The sequence below is a fragment of the Hemitrygon akajei genome, chromosome 5 (genome assembly GCF_048418815.1).
Source record: "Hemitrygon akajei chromosome 5, sHemAka1.3, whole genome shotgun sequence".
Lineage (NCBI taxonomy): Eukaryota > Metazoa > Chordata > Chondrichthyes > Myliobatiformes > Dasyatidae > Hemitrygon > Hemitrygon akajei.
In genome coordinates this window covers 146165454-146187363 of record NC_133128.1, presented here as the reverse complement: position 1 = coordinate 146187363, position 21910 = coordinate 146165454, and the positions used below count along the sequence as shown (strand labels likewise).

At 42.9% G+C, this 21910-nt stretch overlaps 1 protein-coding gene across 1 annotated transcript; it reads right to left on the bottom strand.

Annotated features, from left to right (window-relative positions):
* Window positions 1-6925: 6925 nt before the first annotated feature.
* LOC140727386 (uncharacterized) lies at window positions 6926-21665 on the bottom strand. Its single transcript, XM_073044669.1, has 6 exons — window positions 21537-21665; window positions 21131-21255; window positions 14509-14631; window positions 11844-12194; window positions 8668-8871; window positions 6926-8025 (listed from the first exon to the last, which is right to left on the bottom strand). The coding sequence occupies exons 1-5, from the start codon at window positions 21625-21627 to the stop codon at window positions 8686-8688; spliced, it is 876 nt and encodes a 291-aa protein (XP_072900770.1). The 5' UTR covers window positions 21628-21665; the 3' UTR covers window positions 6926-8025; window positions 8668-8685.
* Between the last annotated feature and the right edge of the window lie 245 nt (window positions 21666-21910).

The window sequence follows — 21910 nt, the reverse complement described above, 5'->3', positions numbered from 1 at the left end:
CACCATTGACAAAAGACTCACTAGTCAACAATCCCCAGGATTATCCCTATTACCTTTCTTGAACAAAGGAATAATATTTACCCTCTTCCAATCATCTGACACTACTCCTGTTGCCGATAACAAGGTAAAAATCTTCACCAAAGGCGCAGTAATCTCTTCCCTCACTTCCTGTAGTAACCTGTATATCCCATTCATTCTGGGGTTATCTATTATTTATTCTAATATTTTCCATAAGTTCCAGTATATCATCTTTCTTAATGTCGACAAATCAGCCTGTTCTAAACTGATCTCACATTCAAGGTCCTTGTATTCATTAGGGTCTCTGTATTCATTAAGGTCCTTATATGCAAAGTATTCATTAAGGACCTCCCCTAATGATGAAAGACAATGTTAAAAGGACATGCGCCTCCTGATCCAGGCATATGTTTTCTCTTCTGTCTTTAATCCATCCTGCCCCCTGTTCTTCACATGTGTGCAGAATGCGTTGGGCATTTCCTTGATCCTGCTCTCCTTTTCACGACCCCTTCTAGTTCTCCTGTCCATTCCTATACTCCTTTCTGACTACCATATAACTGTCAAGAGCCCTGTGTGATCCTTGCTTGCTAAACCTTTTTAATGTTTCCTTCTTCTTTACTAAATGGTCCATCTCTCTTGTCAACCATCATTTGTTCACGACTAAATTGAATAAAATTATCCAGATTCCCATGGAAGTGCTTCTTAAACAACCTAAACATTTCTATTGCACATTTCCCAGTTTATGCTCTTAAAGTTCAGCCTAATTACATCATTATTTGCCCTCCCTCAGTTAAATACTTTCCCATACCATCTGCTCCTATCTCTGCCCAAGGCTATGTTAAAGGTCCGGTTATGGCTGTGGTCACTGTCTCCAAACTGCTCACCCTCAAAGAGATCTGTCACTTAACCAGGTCCCAAACAAGAGAAAATCTGCAGATGTTGGAAATCCAAGCAACACACACCATGTGCTGGAGGAACTCAGCCAGCCCGGCAGCATCTATGGAAAAATGTACAGTCGACGTTTCAGGCAGAAACCCTCAGGGAGTATCATTGCCTTGCACTTCTTATCCTTGTCTTTTAGCCTTGAACTCTCTCTATCTTTCCTTTGAGTGCCTCCTATAGATCAACAACAGATAAATTAAAAAATCCATTTTACATTTGCAACAGCTGATAGCACAGGGAAATCCATTATTGTGTTAATAACATATATTTCATGGCATGAATTTCACAGAAACATGGGAAAAATATGACTGTGAAACAGCTTAATTGGACACAATTTACAATCAAATATCTTGTCAAATTTTTAATACTGTTTCAATACAAGCAACACTTGCTAAAATGTCATAAATTATTATGCTTCTTGACATTAAAATTTAAAAAAACGAAAGCAAATGAGGTACAAGATCTCTTGAATGTTATTCATCATTACAGAAAAGTATGACTAAGCCTATATCTCATCCATTTTGCTGAATAATTTGTATCTCCGTTATTTCCCTGGCATCCACAAATCTATCAACATTCAGTGGAGTGCGAGATATGAGCAAACACCTGGAGGGAAATTTCTCCTCTTTTCAGCCCTGGTTCAAAGACCAAACACCTTGAAATTCATTTCCTTTCAGATATACAGTGCAGTTTTGTATTTTGCTCTGCTTCTAAAATTCAGCTGCATTCACTTCAGTGAGTGATGGTCTGGCAGCCGAAAGAGCCTCTAATTGCTTGTAGTAAAACTCTCTCTCAAGATATGATCATTCTGAAGTTATCATCTCTTATCATTCTAAGCTGCTGTAAATATTAGTTCATCCTTTTCAGTTTCATCTGATTTATGAAACCATTGCTTGGACTCAAAGGCCCGGTATGGTAAACTATGTATACCTGTCTGGACACGCCCCTCTGCTGACTGCTCCTGTGGCTCCTCCCACAGACCCCTGTATAAAGGCTATTGGAGTCACTGCTCCTCCCTCTGCACTGAGAGTTTTATTCACCCGGACACGATGCAACGCTGCGGACTCGTGACATGGCCGGTAAGCCAGAAGGTCACCGTGGCTTCTGAATCGCATTCCACAGACATCCGGGGGGATTGTGTAGCGACACTGGTGGTGCAGGGCACAGAATATCGGGTCTTTGCGTTACTGGTCATGCCTCAACTGTGTGCCCCTGTGCTATTGGGGCTTGACTTCCAGAGCCACCTGAAAAGTGTGACAATGGAGTATGATGGGCTCCTCCCACCAATCACTGTCAGAAATCCTCAGTTTTGTGGGACTTTGTCATATACCCCGCTACTGACCACACACACACACCGACCCGCACATCCCACCCAGCACCATGCCAACAGCTGCGCTACTAACACCACTTGCAGCCTCTCAACCCTCAAGATCCCTCCCCCACCGCTGTTCGCCAACCTGACCCCCGACTGTAAACCTGTGGCAACTAAAAGCAGGAGGTACAGCGCGGGGGACAGGGCCTTCATTCAGTCAGAGGTGTAGCGACTGCTCAGGGAGGGGATCATTGAGCCAAGCACAAGTCCTTGGAGGGCCCAGGTGGTTGTTGTTCAGACCGGGCAGAAAAATAGGATGGTTGTGGACTATAGCCAGACCATCAATAGGTTCACGCAGCTTGACGCGTACCCCCTACCCCGCATCGCGGATATGGTCAACTAGATAGCTCAGTACAAGGTGTACTCGACCATAGATCTGAAATCCGCTTACCATCAGCTCCCCATCCGCCCAGAGGACCACCCCTACACCGCCTTCGAGGCGGGCGGCAGGCTCTATCACTTCCTGCGCGTCCCCTTCAGTGTCACAAATGGTGTCTCTGTCTTCCAGAGGGAAATGGACCGGATGGTGAACCAATGCCAACTGAAGGCCACGTTCCTATATCTGGATAACATCACCATCTGTGGTCATGACTGGCAGGATCACAACACCAACCTCCAACGATTTCTCCAAGCGGCCAAAGCTCTTAACCTTACCTATAACAGGGACAAGTGTGTGTTCGGAACCACCCGACTTGCTATCCTTGGGTATGTCGTGGAGAACGGGGTCATTGGCCCTGACCCTGACCGTATGCACCCCCTGTTGGAACTCCCTCTTCCCACCACCCACAGAGCCCTCAAACAGTGCCTGGGCTTCTTTTCCTATTACGCCCAATGGGTCCCTCACTACGCAGACAAGGCCCGCCCCCTGGTCAAGTCCACTGCATTTCCCCTCTCAGCCGAGGCCCGTGCGGCCTTCAGCCGCATTAAAGGGGACATTGCCAAAGCAACGATACATGCGGTGGACGAGACCATTCACTTCCAAGTAGAGAGTGACACCTCCGACTTTGCGCTGGCTGCTACCCTCAATCAGGCAGGCAGGCCAGTAGCATTCTTCTCTCGTACCCTTCAAGGCTCTGAAATTCGGCACTCCGTAGTGGAGAAAGAAGCCCAGGCCATAGTGGAAGCTATTAGACACTGGAGGCACTATTTCAGCAAAAGGTTCACCTTGCTGACCGACCAGCGCTCAGTTGCGTTCATGTTTAGCAACCAACAGCGGGGCAAAATCAAAAATGATAAAATTTTGAGGTGGAGAATAGAACTCTCCACCTACAACTATGATATCCCGTACCGGTCTGGAAGGCTCAATGAGCCCCCTGATGCCCTATCCCGGGGAGCGTGTGCCAGCGCACAGCTCAACTGGCTATATGCCCTCCATGCACATCTTTGCCACCTGGGGGTCACCCGACTTTACCATTTCGTGAAAGCCCGGAACCTGCCGTACATCAGGACGATGACCAGGGACTGTCAAGTCTGCGCTGAGTGCAAACCGCACTTCTACCGTCCTGAAAAGGCACAACTTATCAAGGCCACCTGCCCCTTTGAGTGACTGAGTGTCGACTTTAAGGGCCCCCTTCCCTCCACTGACCGCAATGTCTACTTTCTCAACATAGTCGACGAGTACTCGCAGTTCCCCTTTGCCATCCCCTGCCCCGATACCACTGCCACGTCCGTCATAAAAGCCCTGCACCAGCTCTTCACTCTGTTCGGATATCCCTGCTATATCCGCAGTGATAGAGGGTCCTCCTTTATGAGTGACGAGCTGCGCCAGTACCTGCTGGCTAGGGGTCTTGTTACTAGTAGGACCACGAGCTATAATCCCCGGGGAAATGGACAGGTGGAGAGGGAGAATGCCACAGTGTGGAAGGCCACACTCTTAGCCCTTAAGTCAAAAGGGTTGCCGGTCTCTCGCTGGCAGGAGGTCCTCCCTGAGGCACTCCACTCTATCCGCTCCCTGTTATGTACGTCCACCAATGCCACCCCTCACGAGCGACTCTTTTCTTTTCCCAGGAAGTCTGCCACTGGGACCACCCTACCGGCTTAGCTGATGTCCCCAGGGCCAGTACTGCTCCAGAAACATGCAAGGAGCAATAAATACTCCCCGATGGTCGAGAGGGTTCACCTACTTCAAGCGAACCCCCAGTATGCCTACGTGGTCCTACCTGATGGGCAGGAGGACACGGTCTTCATCCGCGACCTGGCACCCGCAGGAGCACCAGACCCCTACCCCGAACACTCCACGGTGACTATGAACCCCGTACCCACCGGTGTATATACCCACGAGACACCACGCACACCAAGCCCTACACAGGCTCCTCAGGACACTCCCATACCAGGCGCCACGCACACGCATGAGGGATTACTGATGCCTAACGGGCTGGCACCTCAATTCAGGCCGGAGCCAGCACAACCACCGTCACCGGTGCTACGTAGATCGCAGCAACAGACTCGACCGCCTGATAGACTTAACCTGTAAATATACTTGTCAGAAACTTCGCCTCATAGGGACTCTCTTTTAAAACAAAGTGGGGGGGGGGTGAATGTGGTAAACTATGTATACCTGTCTGGACAAGCCCCTCTGCTGACTGCTCCTGTGGCTCCTCCCACAGACCCCTGTATAAAGGCAATTGGATTCACTGCTCTTCCCTCAGTCTCCGAGATGTCATGCTCCATTTTGCTGCTAATAAAAGCCTATCGTTCACCTCCCGTCTCCGAAAGTTATTGATGGTGCATCACCTGGGTTGTAAGCTTTTATAAGGAGAGGCTGAGTAGGCCAAGACTTTACTCCTTGAATCTTAGGAGACCTAGAGCTAAACTGAGGAGCATTATTTATGCAAACATGAGGAAATCTGCAGATGCAGGAAATTCAAAAAACAAACACAAAATGCTAATGGAACGCAGCAGGCCAGGCAGCATCTATAGGAAGAAGTACAGTTGACATTTTGGGCCAAAACCCTTCGTCAGGACTAACTGAAAGATGAGATAGCATTAGTTATGTATAGAATATCTCTTATTGAGATATATAGAATCATAAAAAGAGAGAATGTGCAGTCTTTTACTCAGGTAAAGGGAATCAAAAACTAGATGGCACAGATTTAATGTGAGGGGGAAAGAATAAAAAAGATCTGAGGGGTAACTTAATCACATGGAACAAGGCATGTATGCAGAACAAGTTTCCTGCATATCATTTCAAAATTTTAAAAAACCAGAAAATTTCAGCATTTTCTGCTCTGCAAGTTATCACTTGATAAATTGTCATTACCTTTCATCTTGTCTAGTATAAACTCCATATATTGACACAGAGTTTCAGAGAAAAAACAGAAGATCTAGACGTATTACTATTTCTTATATTTAAGTAGAGCAGGAAGTGCGTGCAAAGGGAAAATCACATTACAATAAAAACCATTCGATGCTGCAAAATTGGAATTTAAACAGAAAATGCTGCAAACACTCAGTTCAAGCAGCATCTGTGAATAATTGCACATCACATCTGCCATTCCCTCTTCAGGGAAGACACTGATCAACTTTACCCAAAGACAAGAAGTTATATTTCATTTTTCTGTTATAAATCTACATGGTCATAAAACACTGTAGCACAGAAACAGGCAATTCAACCCATCTAGTCCATACCTGGCTGGTTTTCTCCCTACTCACATCTACCTGCAGACGATCCTTATTCATCCTGTAAAAACTTGTCTTAAATGTTACAATTGAAACTGCATCAACCTCCTCTACTGGAAGTTTGTTCCACACTTGAACCACCCAATGAATGAAGTAGTTCCCCCTCATATTCCTCTTAGATGTTCTACCTTTCACCTTAAACCAATGGCTAATGCAGTTTTAATCTCCCCTAAACTGAGGGGAAGATACCTGTGTGTGCTTACCCTATCTATACCTCTCATAAAGTCACTTGAGGAACTTTAAGGCTGATAAAGCTCGGAGTCCTGATGCAATGTAGCCCAGGTGATTGAGACTTGCAAGAGATGGAAGATAGCTGGAAATTTGACCAAGATCTTTGTGTCCTATCTAGTAACAGGCCTGGTCCCAATGAACTGGCAATTAGAGATTGCTGTCCCTATTCTCATGAAGGGAAATGGGGATAATCCTGGATATTATAAACTGGTCAGTATCACAACGCTAGTGAGGCACTGCTCACCTTTCCAAGTGAACATAAAGAATGTTCCTCATATTCATCACCCTACCACTCAAGAGAGGCTCACCAGCCTGCAATCTCAAGGTTTATCCTTTCTTCTGTTTTTGAACAAAGGAACATCATTCATGCCTAATGAAGATGGTCAGTAGATTAACACCTACTAACAAGTCTTAAATCAATTGACAGCAATTATTATACACTGGTTACAACCGACCGGTGATCTAAGGGTTCATTGAGATAGAGACACTGGCATGTTTAGTCAGAATTTGCAATTTAAATAAGACAAAGCATTTGATTATTAGGTGTAAGTCTTCTGAGATGAACTGAGGTTCTGGGCTTCAAAGGTAATTTCCTTAATCAATAACATTTTTAAGACTTTCAGAAAGTTGCAATCATTAATTTTTTATTAAATGCAAAACTCAAGACAACTGTTAACATTAAGATTTTTAAAAAGTATCATTTACAGAAATAGATGCAATGAGTCAGTTGATTGTCATCTGTTTTGCAGAAATTATAATTGCCCTGGAGATACAATTACTTTTTCTCAATATAAAATTGTGCTTCACCTCTTTTTCCCCCCAAAGTGTTTCAATCTATTGCTGTATTAATCCCTAACACCAAATTGCATTCCATGCAAGAAATTGGGTTAAAACATATTTGATAAGTGGCTTCAAACAGCTATGAGATAGTTTATATCCAGAGAGGTATAGGGATATGATAGCGGAGCAGACTCGGTGGGCCAAATGGCCTAATTCTGTTTCTGTGTCTTATGTGCTGTTCCAGATGGGACTCCATCCCATTTCACATCCCCCCCAACACTTTGCTCTGCATTAGCCAGAGAAAATAATGTCCCCACGGTAGTCAGCCAATCACAACAACCCTGATTGCATGGAAATGACAAAGGCTACACCAGAAATGGAGACGATTCTTACATTCAGTATCAGTGAACATCCCAGAATCTACTGCTAGAAAATACAAACTGACTCTCTTGAAGGCTCTTGGACAGTTAAAGTTCTGAAGGTACAGAGTCAGATTTCCAGAGGTTAGTGGCTCAATTTAAACAACAGAGAAGTAACAACCTGATGTGATATGATTTGAGTCCTTCTGAGTCTGTTCCAGACCTCTCATGCATTAAGTTACAACTTATGGCGATGTAGATATAAATGGATGTTATACAAATATTGGCAGGAAGATGTCAGTAATGATCATGTGAATTTCATATGGAGGTACCCCACCTAATTGCACAATTGCTGTAGTTTGACCAGCAGGCAGCTAGTGCCCTGAAGACAAACACAGCTCAACCCAATTTAATTATTCTGTTTCTTTTTCATATTTGGGGCAAGTGGGATTGAACATATCTCAAATCAGTTATTTTGCACACTCATGATGATTAATAATATTGTAAATTCCTGTTGAATGCTATTGCATAAAACATTATATCATTTGCAATTAAACATGAAATACTATGTTTAAAATGTAAGAACTTTCATCATTTTGACAGATTTTCTTTGCTTTGCTATCTTTATCCATCGTTCCATGATGAAATCTGAAATTTAAGCAGAGAAATGAATTCATTGGAAGCTTCCATCGCTGCCACAAGCTTCCCCACCATTCAGAACATGCCCTCTTGGTTGTGCATTTAATATTTAAGCAAGATTTGAGAATTCTTGTATATATTCTTGTTTATTTTCACAAACATTCTTGCTTGTTTGAATAATACACTGTGAGTTATACATGAATTGCATGCACCATGACACTACTGTGTGATACATGCGCATCTTGCTTAAAGTAAACATGAAGTTAGACCTGCATTTCGGACTCTCTTGCATTCCTTTGAATTAACTTAATGTTTTGAAGTTGCAAGACTTAACAGTACTTGCGGAGGAAGTTTCGGAAGCCAAATACCACATTCAATAAATCAGGAATAACCTCTTCCCCTCCACCATCAGATCTGTGAGTGGTGACAGATCAGGTCACGTTTGTGGAAAAAGAAACTGCACTAATGTTTCTAGCTGAGTAAGCTTCATCAGAACTGGAATTCCGACGTGCTCATTTGGAGGATAAATATTAGGAAGGATCAGCTGGGCCAAATGGCCTACTCTGTGCAATAAAGTGATCACATAAATTAAACATAATGCAGGGAATTTCCTCTTCAGAAGCAGACTAGTAACCAAACTGAGACACTTACCAAAGCATTTTACTTCTCTCAAATTTCCTCAGCCTTGCAAGCTGTAGTTGTAGCATAATTACTCCTACGTAAATGGAACTGATTTAAATTCCATTGTCTTCTGTTTGAAAACCTTTTCTGATGATGGCTCAACCTCTTCGTCCTCCATTTGCCTCTTCTCCAACTTGGTCTCCTCCTGCAGTTCCTATTTCTTCCCCAGCCAAACTTTGAGGATAAAGTGTTTCATTTATACAGTTAATCAAAGCAAAAGAATGTCCACTTCATTGAATCTGCCTCTGTTCTAATTAACCACAATTTACATGCAATCAGACCTGCCCATTTTAATCACCTGTCCATCACCCTGCATGGATTTGATTGAATCCCCATTAGTTAGCCACGCTTATGGAAGTTAATATTTTCAAAAATATTTTTGAGGCATTTTGACACTGCCTGGGTCTTGTATGCAATGGGGAGCTTATCATGGAAACAGATGTGTATTGTGCCTAATAATGTGTGTCCTTGTTTTCATGAACACCTTGAATGCAAAATATTAGGAATATTACTCCTCTGCCTGGAATTCTCATGCCACCTGCATTTGGGCCATGATTTTCTTCCAACGTAGCCTCTAGCACATTTTTCTGTTGGAAACCTGGCCATCAGTGCATTGTTTAAACTGTGAATACTTTATACCAGTGGCACACATAGATTAGCTTTGACAAGAGGGTGTGGCCCTCATTCTCAGTCTCTCTTGCTGTTAAAGCTGTCCCTGAAACGGTTGGATGTGAATACATTTGACAGTTGCCGAAATCAGAAAATAAGCAAAATCCATTAGTAAATAGATGACAACACGAGTGAATCTGCAGGTGCTGGAAATAAATAAAAAACACAAAATGCTGGCAGAACTCAGCAGGCCAGACAGCATCTATGGGAGGAGATAGTGACGATGTTTCGGGCCGAAACCCTTCATCAGGAGGTTTTTTGTTTTTTAGTAAATAGATGACATGTTTTTAAAATATTTTAATGTAAGATTAAATATTAAAGAGCTCGGGTATGTTTAGAAGCAACTGAATGTAAGTTAACAACTTGAATGAGCTAAAGGCCATTGCTTACCATTTTCCCTGGAGACATTCATTCTCAACCATTGCAATGAGTCTGCTATACTTACAGTTTTATTCAAATGCACAAGTTAAAATATGAAAATTCTACAACTTCCATGCAGGTGAGATGAGAATGTCTGGAATTTTCTTGACTTTATTTTAGGTTTACTGCATTTGTAGTTTAGGCCTCTAATTGCCCATTCAGTTGATAAGTATCCCAGTCTAAGAGCTGGGAAGTCTGCAGAAATTTTATTGCTGCACCTTTTGGAATGCATGAAGAATACACCACAACTACTTAGGCCTACAGCTGCACTGGATGCCTGAACTCCTGGTGAGAAAAGGGTCCTAGTACAAGTGCTGGTACTGGAGCAGATTTGCCTCTATGTTCTGAAAAGCTACCTACTATATCCTGGACATCATCAGTGATCATGGGATTTAGATTTTTATGCCCATGTTTGCTGAAAGGTGGACCAGAGTTTCCAGCATCAGTAGAACCCACAGGCTGAAATTTGTGTTCCACTCAAGGTTACATTAGCATTCTCCAAGACTTCATTTTCAACTGATTTTTAAAAAATTATAATGCTCAAAATCAGCGCGAGCGCAATTCCTGCAACCGCAATTAAAGATGTGTACTGTACATAACAGAGTGGTGACAAGGGAGTTCAAAATTTATACAGTTCTTCCCTCTGACAGTGGGAAGGTATGGGTTAAGGTGCTGGTTACCACTTCCAGTGCCTGGGGTTCGCTGAGCCATACATTTACCCAGCCAAAGTAAAAATTGTTAACAATGAATGAAAGGAGCTTGAATCGTGGAGGTATAGCAGGGAATGGATGTTCTTTGCCATGTGAGATTATGAGGATGGGACATGGTGCAGGCTAGTGAGCTCATTGTTTGATTTCTGACCATGAGCTACATCACTGAAATGAATCCACTGGCAGCAGAGTCTGGGATTAGAAAGGACTGGGAAGGTCAGACAGCACTAGAGGAGGAAATGTTACATGGGAGACAATGAGAGATGTTACAAACAGATCCTGGAGAGCTATTATGCTTGTCCACGTGCTTCTTAAAAGTAATAATTCTACCTGATTTCAGCATCTACTCTTAAGGGAGTTCCAGATAATTAAATACGCTCTTTGCATTAAAATCTTACCCTTCAAGCCTCCTTTCTCCACCTTAAACCTATGCTCTCTCAATTTTGTTAAGCATCAAAACCACCTCAAAGATTTAATGCACAGATGTTTACAGACGGCAAAGTAGGTTGAGAAAGTGGTTATCTAAATCACACAGAGACTTTGGCATCAAACATAGATGCTTGGTGCACATAGGTGGAGAAATTATGTAGAACCCTAGCAAGCTAGGGCTTTTCTCTTTGGAGCAAAGGAGGAGGAGAGGTGACATAATAGAGGCGTATAAGATAATAAGTGCATGGATTGAGTGGAGTGGAGTCAGCACAACATTGTGGGCCTGTACTGTGCTGTACTGTTCTATGTTTTAATGTTTATTAAAGATTGGCTGGATATTATATCCAGTCCTGAATACCACATTTCAGGATTTCATGGAGATTTTACATTGGATGCAGAAAAGGTTTAAAGGGAAGGGCAGAAGATGCTGGGATTAATCTCATTAGAGCAGAAAAGGATAAGAGGGGAGATGACAGGCTGTTCAAACCAATGAAGCATTTAGATAAGAGAGTGGAACTGTTTTCATTGAAGATAGCTGAGAACCAGAAATTTACAATAAATATCAAAGGTACCAAGCACATCATTACTGAAAACTTATAAATTTCTGAAATGCATAGGAGGCTGATTCAGTCATGAATCACTTGATAGAAGAGAACATTGTAGGCTTAATGGGAATAGGTGAAGGAACATGACAACCTGAATTGTCCATGCAAAGTCCATTGCAATTGTTGAAGAGCTAAATGTACTCCTACTGTGCAGTTAACATTCAAGTCATAGAATAATATTTCACCAGATAGCTTCATCAATGTCGTCTACGTTAGGAGCAAATCATACTTATGCTGTTGTTTTAGCCTAAATTTGCAGGACATTACAAGTATTCTTTTCTTTAATAACAGATTGAACAAAAATTCATGTTACCACTTTCTGAAATTCCTCCGATGATCCACTGTCTTCAGATGATGATGATGATGACGATGATGAGGATGGTGGTTGTCTTCTTGTAGTGGTAGTAGTAGTTGTTGTTATCGTCATTCTCGTTGGTGTAGCCCATGTTGTGTTTGGTGTAGTTTTCCTGGTGACTGTTGTGATTGGACTGGTAACTGTGGTAGTTAATATGGTTGGTGTGGAGGCTGATTTGGTCGCTGTTGTGTCTAGAGGGGTAGATGTGGGCATTGCTGGTGTTGTAACATTTGTATCCATGCATTGAACATTGACATTTTGAACAATCTCGTTTTCAAGTCTAACAACACCTGTACAAGTGGCTGTTTCCTGTAAACAGAGAGAATTCTATTTATTGAATTGAACTGACTTTATTTCTTACATCCTTCATATACACGAGGAGTAAAAAATCTCTACATTATGTCTCTGTATAAATGCACAATGTGCAATTTTTAGTAATTTATAATAAATATATGTACAACTGTATAGTGAATATAACATGGAAACACAAATGTATCAGCTTGAATTCATCAGTCTGATGTCCTGGTGGAAGAAACTGTCCCGGAGCCTGTTGGTCCTGGCTTTTATGCTGCAGTACCATTTCCCAGAAGGAAGCAGCTGGAACAGTTTACAGTTGGGTTGACTCGGGTCCCCAATGATCCTTTGGGCCCTTTTTACATACCTGTCTTTGTAAATGTCCGGAATAGTGGGGAGTTCACATCTACAGGTTTCAAAGCTACAGACTTGTAACTGTGACTGCCCATCATCAGTGGAATGTTGCTGCGGTGGCCATAGGCATCAGATTTAAGAGGTTTATTCATGCAAGAGATTGCTTTATATTGCATTGTATGAGGTATATTTGTATTCATTCATAGATTGTAGACTTCACTACAAAGACCTGGATGGTCATATCTTTGTGAGCTCATTGTCTTTCTTGGTCAGGGAATTAAAAATTAACAGTGGTACAGCAGTCACATATAGTCTAACTGTGAACCAGACAGGATTTTTATAATAATTCAGTAATCTCACTGTTACATTATTTGTGTTGGCGTTAAACTTCGAGAATTATTTCAGCTGAACTTAAGGGAAGAAGATGGGGTTGGACAAGTTGTTGAGGGTAATGGTCAAGACAGGGGATGGGAAGTCAGGATCAGGAAGCCTCTGGCTAGAGTGACCTCAGGATTGATTTGGGTTTGTAAGAGATCCCTCTGGGAATCTGGGAGAGGGTGTGACATGTGGAAGTGACACCTTGAGACTGCCATTTATTTAGAAAATAGTGATGTGAGCAACAGACCATTTTAAACCACTACAGGAGTATTTGCTGACCCAAGCTAAAAGGGGCTGAGGATGAATTGATGATCCAGGGTGAGTACCAGTTGTCCCTGGCTGCGATCTCAGAGCAAGTACAGCTGAAGCAGGTTTCTGCAGCCTTCCTGAGTGAAAATGACCTTCTGTCTCTTTCTTTATTTAGAGATACAGCGAGGAACAGGCCCTTCCAGCCCAACGAGCCTATTTAACCCTAGCCTAATCACTAGAAAATTTGCAACATCCAGTGAGCTTATTAACCAGCAGGTCTCTAGACTGTGGAATGGAAACCAAAGCATGCAGAGGAAACCCACCGGCTCATGAGAAGAATGTAGAAACTTCTTCGCGAGGACACTGGAATTTAAATCCAAACTCCAACTCCCCGAGCTGTATTAACATTGCCCTTCCCTGGTGCCTAAATTCTTTGTATGATGAATCGTATGGATTTTCCCCACAGGGAATATGCATCTACCAATTTAGAAGCAGGATACACAGCAATATTTATTTGCAATGTACTCTAATTTTGAAGGTGGTGCTGTGTTTCTGGATTTCAGTGATTGAACAAGCATTAAAAAAGCAAATGAATTAACCATGAACTAACATTCGCATTCTGGAATCTGTTTTGTAAACTAATCTGAGGACAATCAGCGTTCAAGGCTGTAGATTAATGACAAACTATTGTTTAACCAGGGTATAATTTTACTCCCACAGACCTTAATACTGAATGGAATGCCACAAAGTTGACAAACCAGTTGTTGTGGAGTAACAGTGGGTGGTTTATTGCCTGGTCTTGACAAAGCAGTGGTCTCATGAGCTCTCACAAGAGCCAAGAGCAGACCAGTGTTGTTTTTGAACAACCAGAGAGAGAGACTGACATAAACGATCAGCAATTTAAAAATCAAACAGAATTACAGATACTGGAAATCTAATGAAGACACAAAATGCTGGGGGAATATGTACTTGTGTGAGTTTTTAGAATAGAGAATTCAAGAATATTATTACGAATCAGTGTTCAGCACAGGAGTGCTAGTCTATTCATCCAATCTTTCCATCCTAATTCCCCAGACCACCTTGCCACTTGACTGAATCTCAGTTCTTCTCACTGACAAGCACTTTCCCTCTCCACTCACTTTACATACTCAGAACCTTCCAAATTGGTCCCTATAATGCTAGGGCACATTCAATCACATTGTTGGTTTTTGATGTGTGGGAGTTCATGGGAAACATCATCCAGGTGCCGGTTAAACATGAGACTGCAGTGCTATTGTACAACTAGGCCAAAGGCCCCAGACTTGGGATAAGTAACAACAGAGAAGTGAACGACATTTGCGATACTCACAGCATCTGAGATGGGCTTCAGAGTACATTGTGCTGGGTTGGAACTAGAATTCTTCGCACACTCAGTTTCCTGGACATCAAAGATTAACTTCACCTCAGCTACACGTTCACCAAAATCAGTGACCTAAGCAAAAGAGCAATGTTATATTTAATCCTTCCTTCTCACTGCTGCTGTCAGGTAGAAGGTGCAAGAACCTTAGGACTCGCACGACCAGGTTCAGGAACAGTTACTACCCCTCAACCACCAGATTCTTGAATGAAAAGGGATAACTACACCCATTTGCCCCATTGCTGAAATACTCCTACAACTCATGATCTCACTTTAAGGACTCTGTCTCATTATGTCATGTTCTTGTTACTTATTGCTATTTATTTATATTTGCATTTGCAAAGTTTGTTGTCTTCTGCACTCTAGTTGACCTTCTATTGATCTTGTTAGAGCTACAATTCTGTAGATTTGCTGAACATGCCCACAAGAAAAGGAATCTCATGGTTATGGTGACATGAATGTAATTTGATAATAAAATTTACTTTGAATTTTGAATAGTATTTAAAATAATGTACACAATGTTTTGCTTGGCACCATATTATTTACCTTTTCTGGCATTACTACACTGCAATAAAACAGCATGGTGCATCTAAAGATGGTACCATTGTAAGTTGTGATCAGTAACAGGAGCATCTACAAGATGATACCCTTTTAATTGCTTCCCACTAGTGATTTTGACTAGTCAGCTGTCACAACCACAGACTCGGCAGCACAGCAGATTCGACAATGGTTTTACAATGACAATACCATTGTTTTCCTTTCCTTTAAAACCCTGTTTACATTAATGTCTGTGAACTATCAACCCGCTTCAGTGTCTCTCTCTCTCTCCACACTTGGGCCATATCCAAATGAACTGACAGTAAGTCTCAAGCACACAAAGATGGATTCAGCAGAGTGAGAGCAACTGACCTTGGCCTTGAGATCCCTTGGTCAGGTAGGAGACAAGCTGCAGGCAACTGAATCTGTTCTGGGTGAAGTTACTGAAGCAATGAGGCAGATAATCTCATGCTGATGAGCCCCGTCTCATCTGGAGGAACGGGTTTCATCCTTTGCCACAACAGACAATTGGAGTCAGGTGTCTGAGATTTTCATTCTCATGCCATGAGCTCATTGTAGACAGCCAACATCAGCTGTCAGCCATTAGTATTCTCACCAACACAATTCAGCAGCCTCTGGCTGCATCAGTCCCACTCCCAGCATCTTGCAGGTCCTCCTTTTCTGCTGGCCTGACAATCTCTGCCACCAATGCTCCCAATCTTCTGTCCAGACCACCACAGACTCTTGCGTCTGTACAAGAACAGGGTATTCCACCACCAGTTAGTGATCCCAACGGCTGCAGGAATTTTATTATCCAATGCGAGCAGACATTTCAAGCCTAGCCTGGTTGTTTTGGTGATGATGTGCGAAAACTGATGTACATGATCAATCTCCTAGATGGACCTCCACTCAGCCTGTTCAACGCTTTAGGGGAGTAAGGATACCCTGCAGCCCAGCCATTCCTCCATTTCTTTGCAGAGTTAAGGAGAGTTTTTGTCCTTCCAGAACGGGGTTAGGTGGCTGCCTACTGACTCTTGGACCTTCACCAAGGCAGAGGAACAGTGAGAGCCTATGCAGTCAAATTCCACATGCTTGCAGTAGAGACAGTTTGGAATGAGAGATCTCTCAACATTGCCTTCCAGTGTGGACTGAACACAGGGGTCTGGCATGAGATCACTGTCCAGGATGAGCAGGACAGTCTGGATGACCTGATTAATCTGGCTATTCAAGTTGACAACTGGGGAACTGAGGGGTGCAGGAAAAGAATGTCTTAATCTTCGTACATGTCATCTGATCACTGTTATCCTCACCCTCTCCCTCTCCCTCACCACCCAGCACCCAGTCCACGGAGGATCCTATGCAAGTAGGGCTTGCGCCTGTCTCAGGAGGAATGAGAGTGGCCAAAGAGAACAGGTTCCTGCCTCAATGGCACTTATCGACTCATGTGCAGCCAGGGATCTCATGGATATCCTCATAGCTCAAGGATGGGGAGTTCCGACTCTGGAATTAAAAGAAAAGATAAACATCATGGCCTAGGATGGTTGACCGCTGGCCGTCAGCCAGATCCACCTTTCCACTGAATCCCTCAAACTTGTACTCAAAGGCAACCATAGTGAAGAACTTTCCTTCTATCTGGTTGATTCGCCTGAACTGCCATCGGTGCTTGGTCTCCCCTGGTTATCCTGAAATAACCCACAAATTGATTGGTCTGGTAAGGCATTCCAAGAGTGGGGACCGGCATGCCTGTCTGCTTGTCTGGGTCCAGCTCAAACTCCATTCCATGAATCCCCTCCTGTGTCAGGTAGGGATGTAAACCTGTCTGGGATTCCAGCGGATTATGCAGATCTCCATGAGGTCTTCGGTAAAAGAAAGACCACCTCCCTGCCTCCACGCCGGCCATACGACTGTGCCATTGACCTCCTACCTAGCACTAGTCCTCTCCAGGGCCAGCTCCTTTCCCTCTGTCGTCCTGAAATGGTGGCCATGGAGGAGTACATCAAGGAGGCATTGACCATGGGTTTTTTACCATTTTTCAGCCGCACTGGTGGGAGCGGGCTTCTTTTTTGTGAGCAAGAAAGATGGCAAGCTCCATCCCTGTATCGATTATCGGCCCCTGAACAACATCACTGTGAAGAACGGCCACCCTCTGTCCCTGCTGGCGTCTGTGTTAGAGCATCGCCAGGGAGCAACCATATTTTTCAAAGCTGATCTGTTCAATGCTTACAGTCTGGTTCGTATGAGGGAAGGGGATCAGAGGAAGACAGCTTTCAACACCTCTTATGGATACTATAAGTACTTTGTGATGCCATTTGGTTTGGCCAACACCCCTGCTGTGTTCCAGGCATTCGTTAACGATGTACTCTGGGACATGTTGAACCAGTTTGTTTTTATGTATTTAGACGATATCCTTATCTAATCCCACTCTCATCAGGAACACATCTAGCATATCTACAGGGTTCTTAGATGGCTTCTTGAAAATAACCTGTCTGCCCAGCCCAGGAAATGTGAGTTACATAAAGACCAGATGTCACTTTTGGGCTATATACTTACCCCATCCAGTGTTCAAATTGACCCTAGTAAAGTTCAGGCAGTTACAGAGTGGTCCAGACCTTCTAGAGTCAAACAGGAACAGCGCTTCATTGGATTTGCAAACTTTTATCACCGCTTCATCCAGAATTTCAGCTCTACCACGGCTCCCATAAATGCACTCACCAGGAAGACCTGGGCAGGGTTCCATTGAACAGATGATGCCAACAAAGCATTTTCGGAGTTAAAGCGAAGTTTCACCACTGCCCAGGGCTGAAACTCATCCACTGATATGTAATGGTGCAACCAATGTCAGCATTGGAGCTGTCCTCTCTCAGCGCTCTACTGCAGGCTGCCGGCATCACCTTTCTTTCCCGTCACTTGACTCTGACTTAGAGGAACTACAATGTTGCATCCCGGGAACTTCTGGCTGTCAATGAGGCCCTGGAGGAATGGCAACACTGGCTGGAAGAGGCAGAGCACCCGTTCTTGGAATTTAATGGATCCAGGAGTTTATAAACAGACAATTTTGGTGGCCATCTATGCCCCAGGTTGTCCACGACTTTGCATCAGCCTGTCACACTTACACTCAGAACAAAACATCACACCAGCATCCTGCAGGTCTGATATGTCCACTGCCTGCGCCCCACCACCCCTGGTCCCACCTCTTGGTGGATTTTATCGCTGGCCTGCCCCCATCTAATAGAAACACCACCATTTTAGTTGTTGTGGCTCTATTTTCCAAGGCTGCCCACTTCATTGCCCTCCTGTCGGCTTGTGAGATTTCCACACTCCTGGTTCAACATGTGTTAAAGTTCCACAGCTTCCCTCAAGACATAGTGTCTGATCATGGACCACAGTTCACATCCCACTTTTGAAAGGCTTTCTGCTCTCTTGTAGGAGCTACAGTCAACCTCTTGTCCAGTTTCCACCCCAAACCCAATGGTCAGATTGAGAGAGTGAACTTGAAGTTGCACTGCTTTGCCTCTTCCAATCCCATGTCCTGAAGCTCCCAATTGGTTTGGACAGAGATCACTCACAATAACCTCCCATCATCCTCCATGGGTACGTCTCCTTTCAAATGCCAGAAGGGATTCCAGCCCCCGCTCTTCCCTGATCAGGATATTGATGTAGGAGTTCCTGCTGCTGAACCGTTGATCTGGCACTAAAAGCACAAGTGGAGATGTGCCAGGGTTTCTCTGCTGCGCACCCACGAACAACAAGCCCAACAAGGTGATCAGCTGTGCCAACAGGCAAGGTCATTCAAGCCAGGAGAGGGGGAATAGTTGGCATCAAGAGATCTTCCCCTGAGTCTCAAGAACCACCGACCGATTTGCTTCAGTGTCTGACTCTCTCTGTGCTTGGGTCATATCTGAGCGAACTGACATGAAGTTCACGATAGTGCGTGCACAGCCGTGAATCCAATCATCACTTCAGCCGATCCAGGAGCCCATTAGTTGCAGGCCACAGCCTCAGTTCAGCACAGAGATGTGTAAACCTCACAGAGCAGTGAGCTGAACACCGTTTCGTCCCTCTCCTTTGGCCTCAACACCCTGACCTTTGCAATAAAAGGGGGATCTGGTACTGAGAATACACAGACAAACCATGATCTGCCCACCACCAGCAGAGGCCACAGCCAGCAGCTAAACAGAGATTATGCCTGAGGAATGGCTGGCCACCTCAAGCTCCCATCTCACCCCCAGTTTCAGTGTCTCTCTCCAGCTCCATACTTGGGCCATACCCAAACTAACAGACAGTCAACAGGCATTTCCAGTGGCCATTTTGAAGAAGGCCACCACATTGACTATGCCCTAGTCGTCTGGCACCTCATTTGTAGCCAGCAATGATTTAAAAATCACAGTCAGGGCCCCAGCAATCTCTACCACTGGGTCCCATAGCAGCCTGGGGTAAATCTTATTTGGGCCTGGTGATTTATCCACCTTTAACAGTGCTGTGTTATAGAGCACCTCCTCTTTATTTATGTACAATTATACTGGAATATTCCCTTGCTGTTTGTTCAAAGTACAATGTCAATTTTCATTGTCAATACTAATGAAAAGTAACCATTTGCGACCTCACATGTACTTTGTTATCCTAAAATTCCTACAATTTTCCTGGTTATTCATCTGCCTTTCAGATAAGAAAGCCTCAGATTTGCATTAATCCAGAGATATTTTGTGATCTGCCTTTACTTTCTAAATTCAGTTTATGTTGTTGACAATTCTCGCCCATCTATAGTATACCTGCCATATTCTTCCATTATCCCATTTATCCAACCCTCTCTATCCTTCGACAGTTAGGGTTCATTGTACTTCTTACCCTTGGCTTTCATCCTTATGGAAAACTGTTGGCCCTGAACTCTCTCTATTTCTCCTTTTGGAGTGCCACCAATCAATCAACAGTAGATAAATGGAAGATCTATTTCACATTTTTGCACAAGGAAATCCCACTGTTATGTTAATAACCTAAATTTTATGGCTTGTCTTTCACAGAAACATGTGAAAATAAATGACAATATGAACCAGCTTGTTTGGACATGATTTATAATCAAATATTTTGGCAAGCTATAAATACTTTTCCAATTTAATTAGCTTTTCCAAAAGTGTCATAAATTAAGATTTTATGTTTCTTGGCATTAAAAAAAACATGAGCAGACGTGTCATAAGATCTCTTGAATTGTATCCATTGTTACATAACAGCTTAGCTACTTCTGTTATCATCTCCTCAGGCCAGTCATCTCTCTATTAAATATTCACTACATAGACTCAAAATGGAAAAAAATATATAATTCCCTGGATATAGAAATAAAAATTGTATAGAATACATTTGGAGTGGTGCTTTATGAAGTCCTACACAACTACAGCAAGACATCCTTACACAGTACTCCCTCCCACCCAACCTGCAGTAAGGATGACATATTACTCACCCTTCTAACTCTTTTCCCCAACTGCATGTTATCTGACATAGTTCTGTACACAAATATGCCAGGATTTCTTCGAACGCTAAAGGTGATTAGTTTCTTAATTTAATAAAATTAAGTTTTTAATACCTTTTTGAAAAGAATACACTTATACAGCAATTTGCCAGGAAGGAAATAGAAAGTCTAATAAAAAGTGCATTTTTATGTTAGCCCTTCTATTTCCTTCCTGACAAGTTACTTCACCTGTCCATATCTCTTTGCAGTTCCACACCTCCCCCTGTCCCACCACCAGTACTCGCCCAGTTTAGAATTATTTACCCTCATACATATTGTAAACAGATTTCACCTCAGAAGTGCTAAGCCATTAGTAACAGCCAGCCCATTTATTCCATTCTCCATCTTTTGTAAACTAAATAATCTTCTATTCTCCTAATACACCATGTCCATCCTCAGTAGATCTTACTGTTGACTTGAGAGATATAATTTCCAAAAACATACAATCACTGAAAATGCATGAGAAGAAATTCGTTTTAATGCTGTTTAATATTAGGCAAGAGATAAAATGGACCAGTAGAATTTATTAGTACTTACATTTAAAACTTTGCACCTTGTGACAGCATAGAGGTTACTGATTGTGGAGTTTTCATTCACCTTTTCGATTGTAGCATTCAGTACCAGTTCAATCAGTTGAAAATTTGTATTTCCACATCTCTGTGCTATGACAAAAAGTAAGTTTAAGGAATGATAGATGTTTGACTGATGGCTAAATGTCTCTGCCTTGACCTCCTTTCTTTTGAAATGTTGCTGAAATCTATCTCTTTAGCCAAGCTTTTTTATCATCTGCTCCACATCACAATTTAATTCACTCACTGTCAATCACATTAGACCTTTCTGATGTAAAAACGTACTTGCTGAGTTTTTATTAGCATAAAACCACATTGATTATCTGAACAACAAAGCATCCTCCAGCCATTCAACAGCAGGTGTCAATACTTACCAGAGCAGTAGAGGATCTGGGCTGCAGCAAAAACAAAGATAAAGATGTTTCTCCGACTTGCATCCATCTCTGTAAGATGCATCGATCCCATCAATCTCTGCTTGTTGGTTCCACAATTTATACACCTGAACCTTCAAATGTATTGTGCAAGTTATACCACAATGACGTAAGTAGACAACATGATAATGTCTCAGCTCCCTCATCTGCTGGAAACTTACCATATCGCACAATTACTATTGAGTAATATATTTTGCACAGAGTATCGTGGTGATTTCCTATTTAGTAATCAATGTATTCCAGGCTGTTAATCACCTTGAATAAATTGCAAAAGACTAAAGGTGTGGGAAATTTCAAGTTTACAAAACCAAGTCACA

What these genes read in the sequence shown, in the direction of transcription:
- LOC140727386 (XM_073044669.1), bottom strand. Translation starts at nt 21,627, where the DNA reads ATGGGATCGATGCATCTTACAGAGATGGATGCAAGTCGGAGAAACATC. An exon ending in CAAGGTGCAAAGTTTTAAAT is followed by an intron (nt 14,632 to 21,130) that starts GTAAGTACTAAT and finishes TCTTTTGCTTAG; the next exon opens with GTCACTGATTTTGGTGAACG. An exon ending in TGAAGCCCATCTCAGATGCT is followed by an intron (nt 12,195 to 14,508) that starts GTGAGTATCGCA and finishes CTCTGTTTACAG; the next exon opens with GAAACAGCCACTTGTACAGG.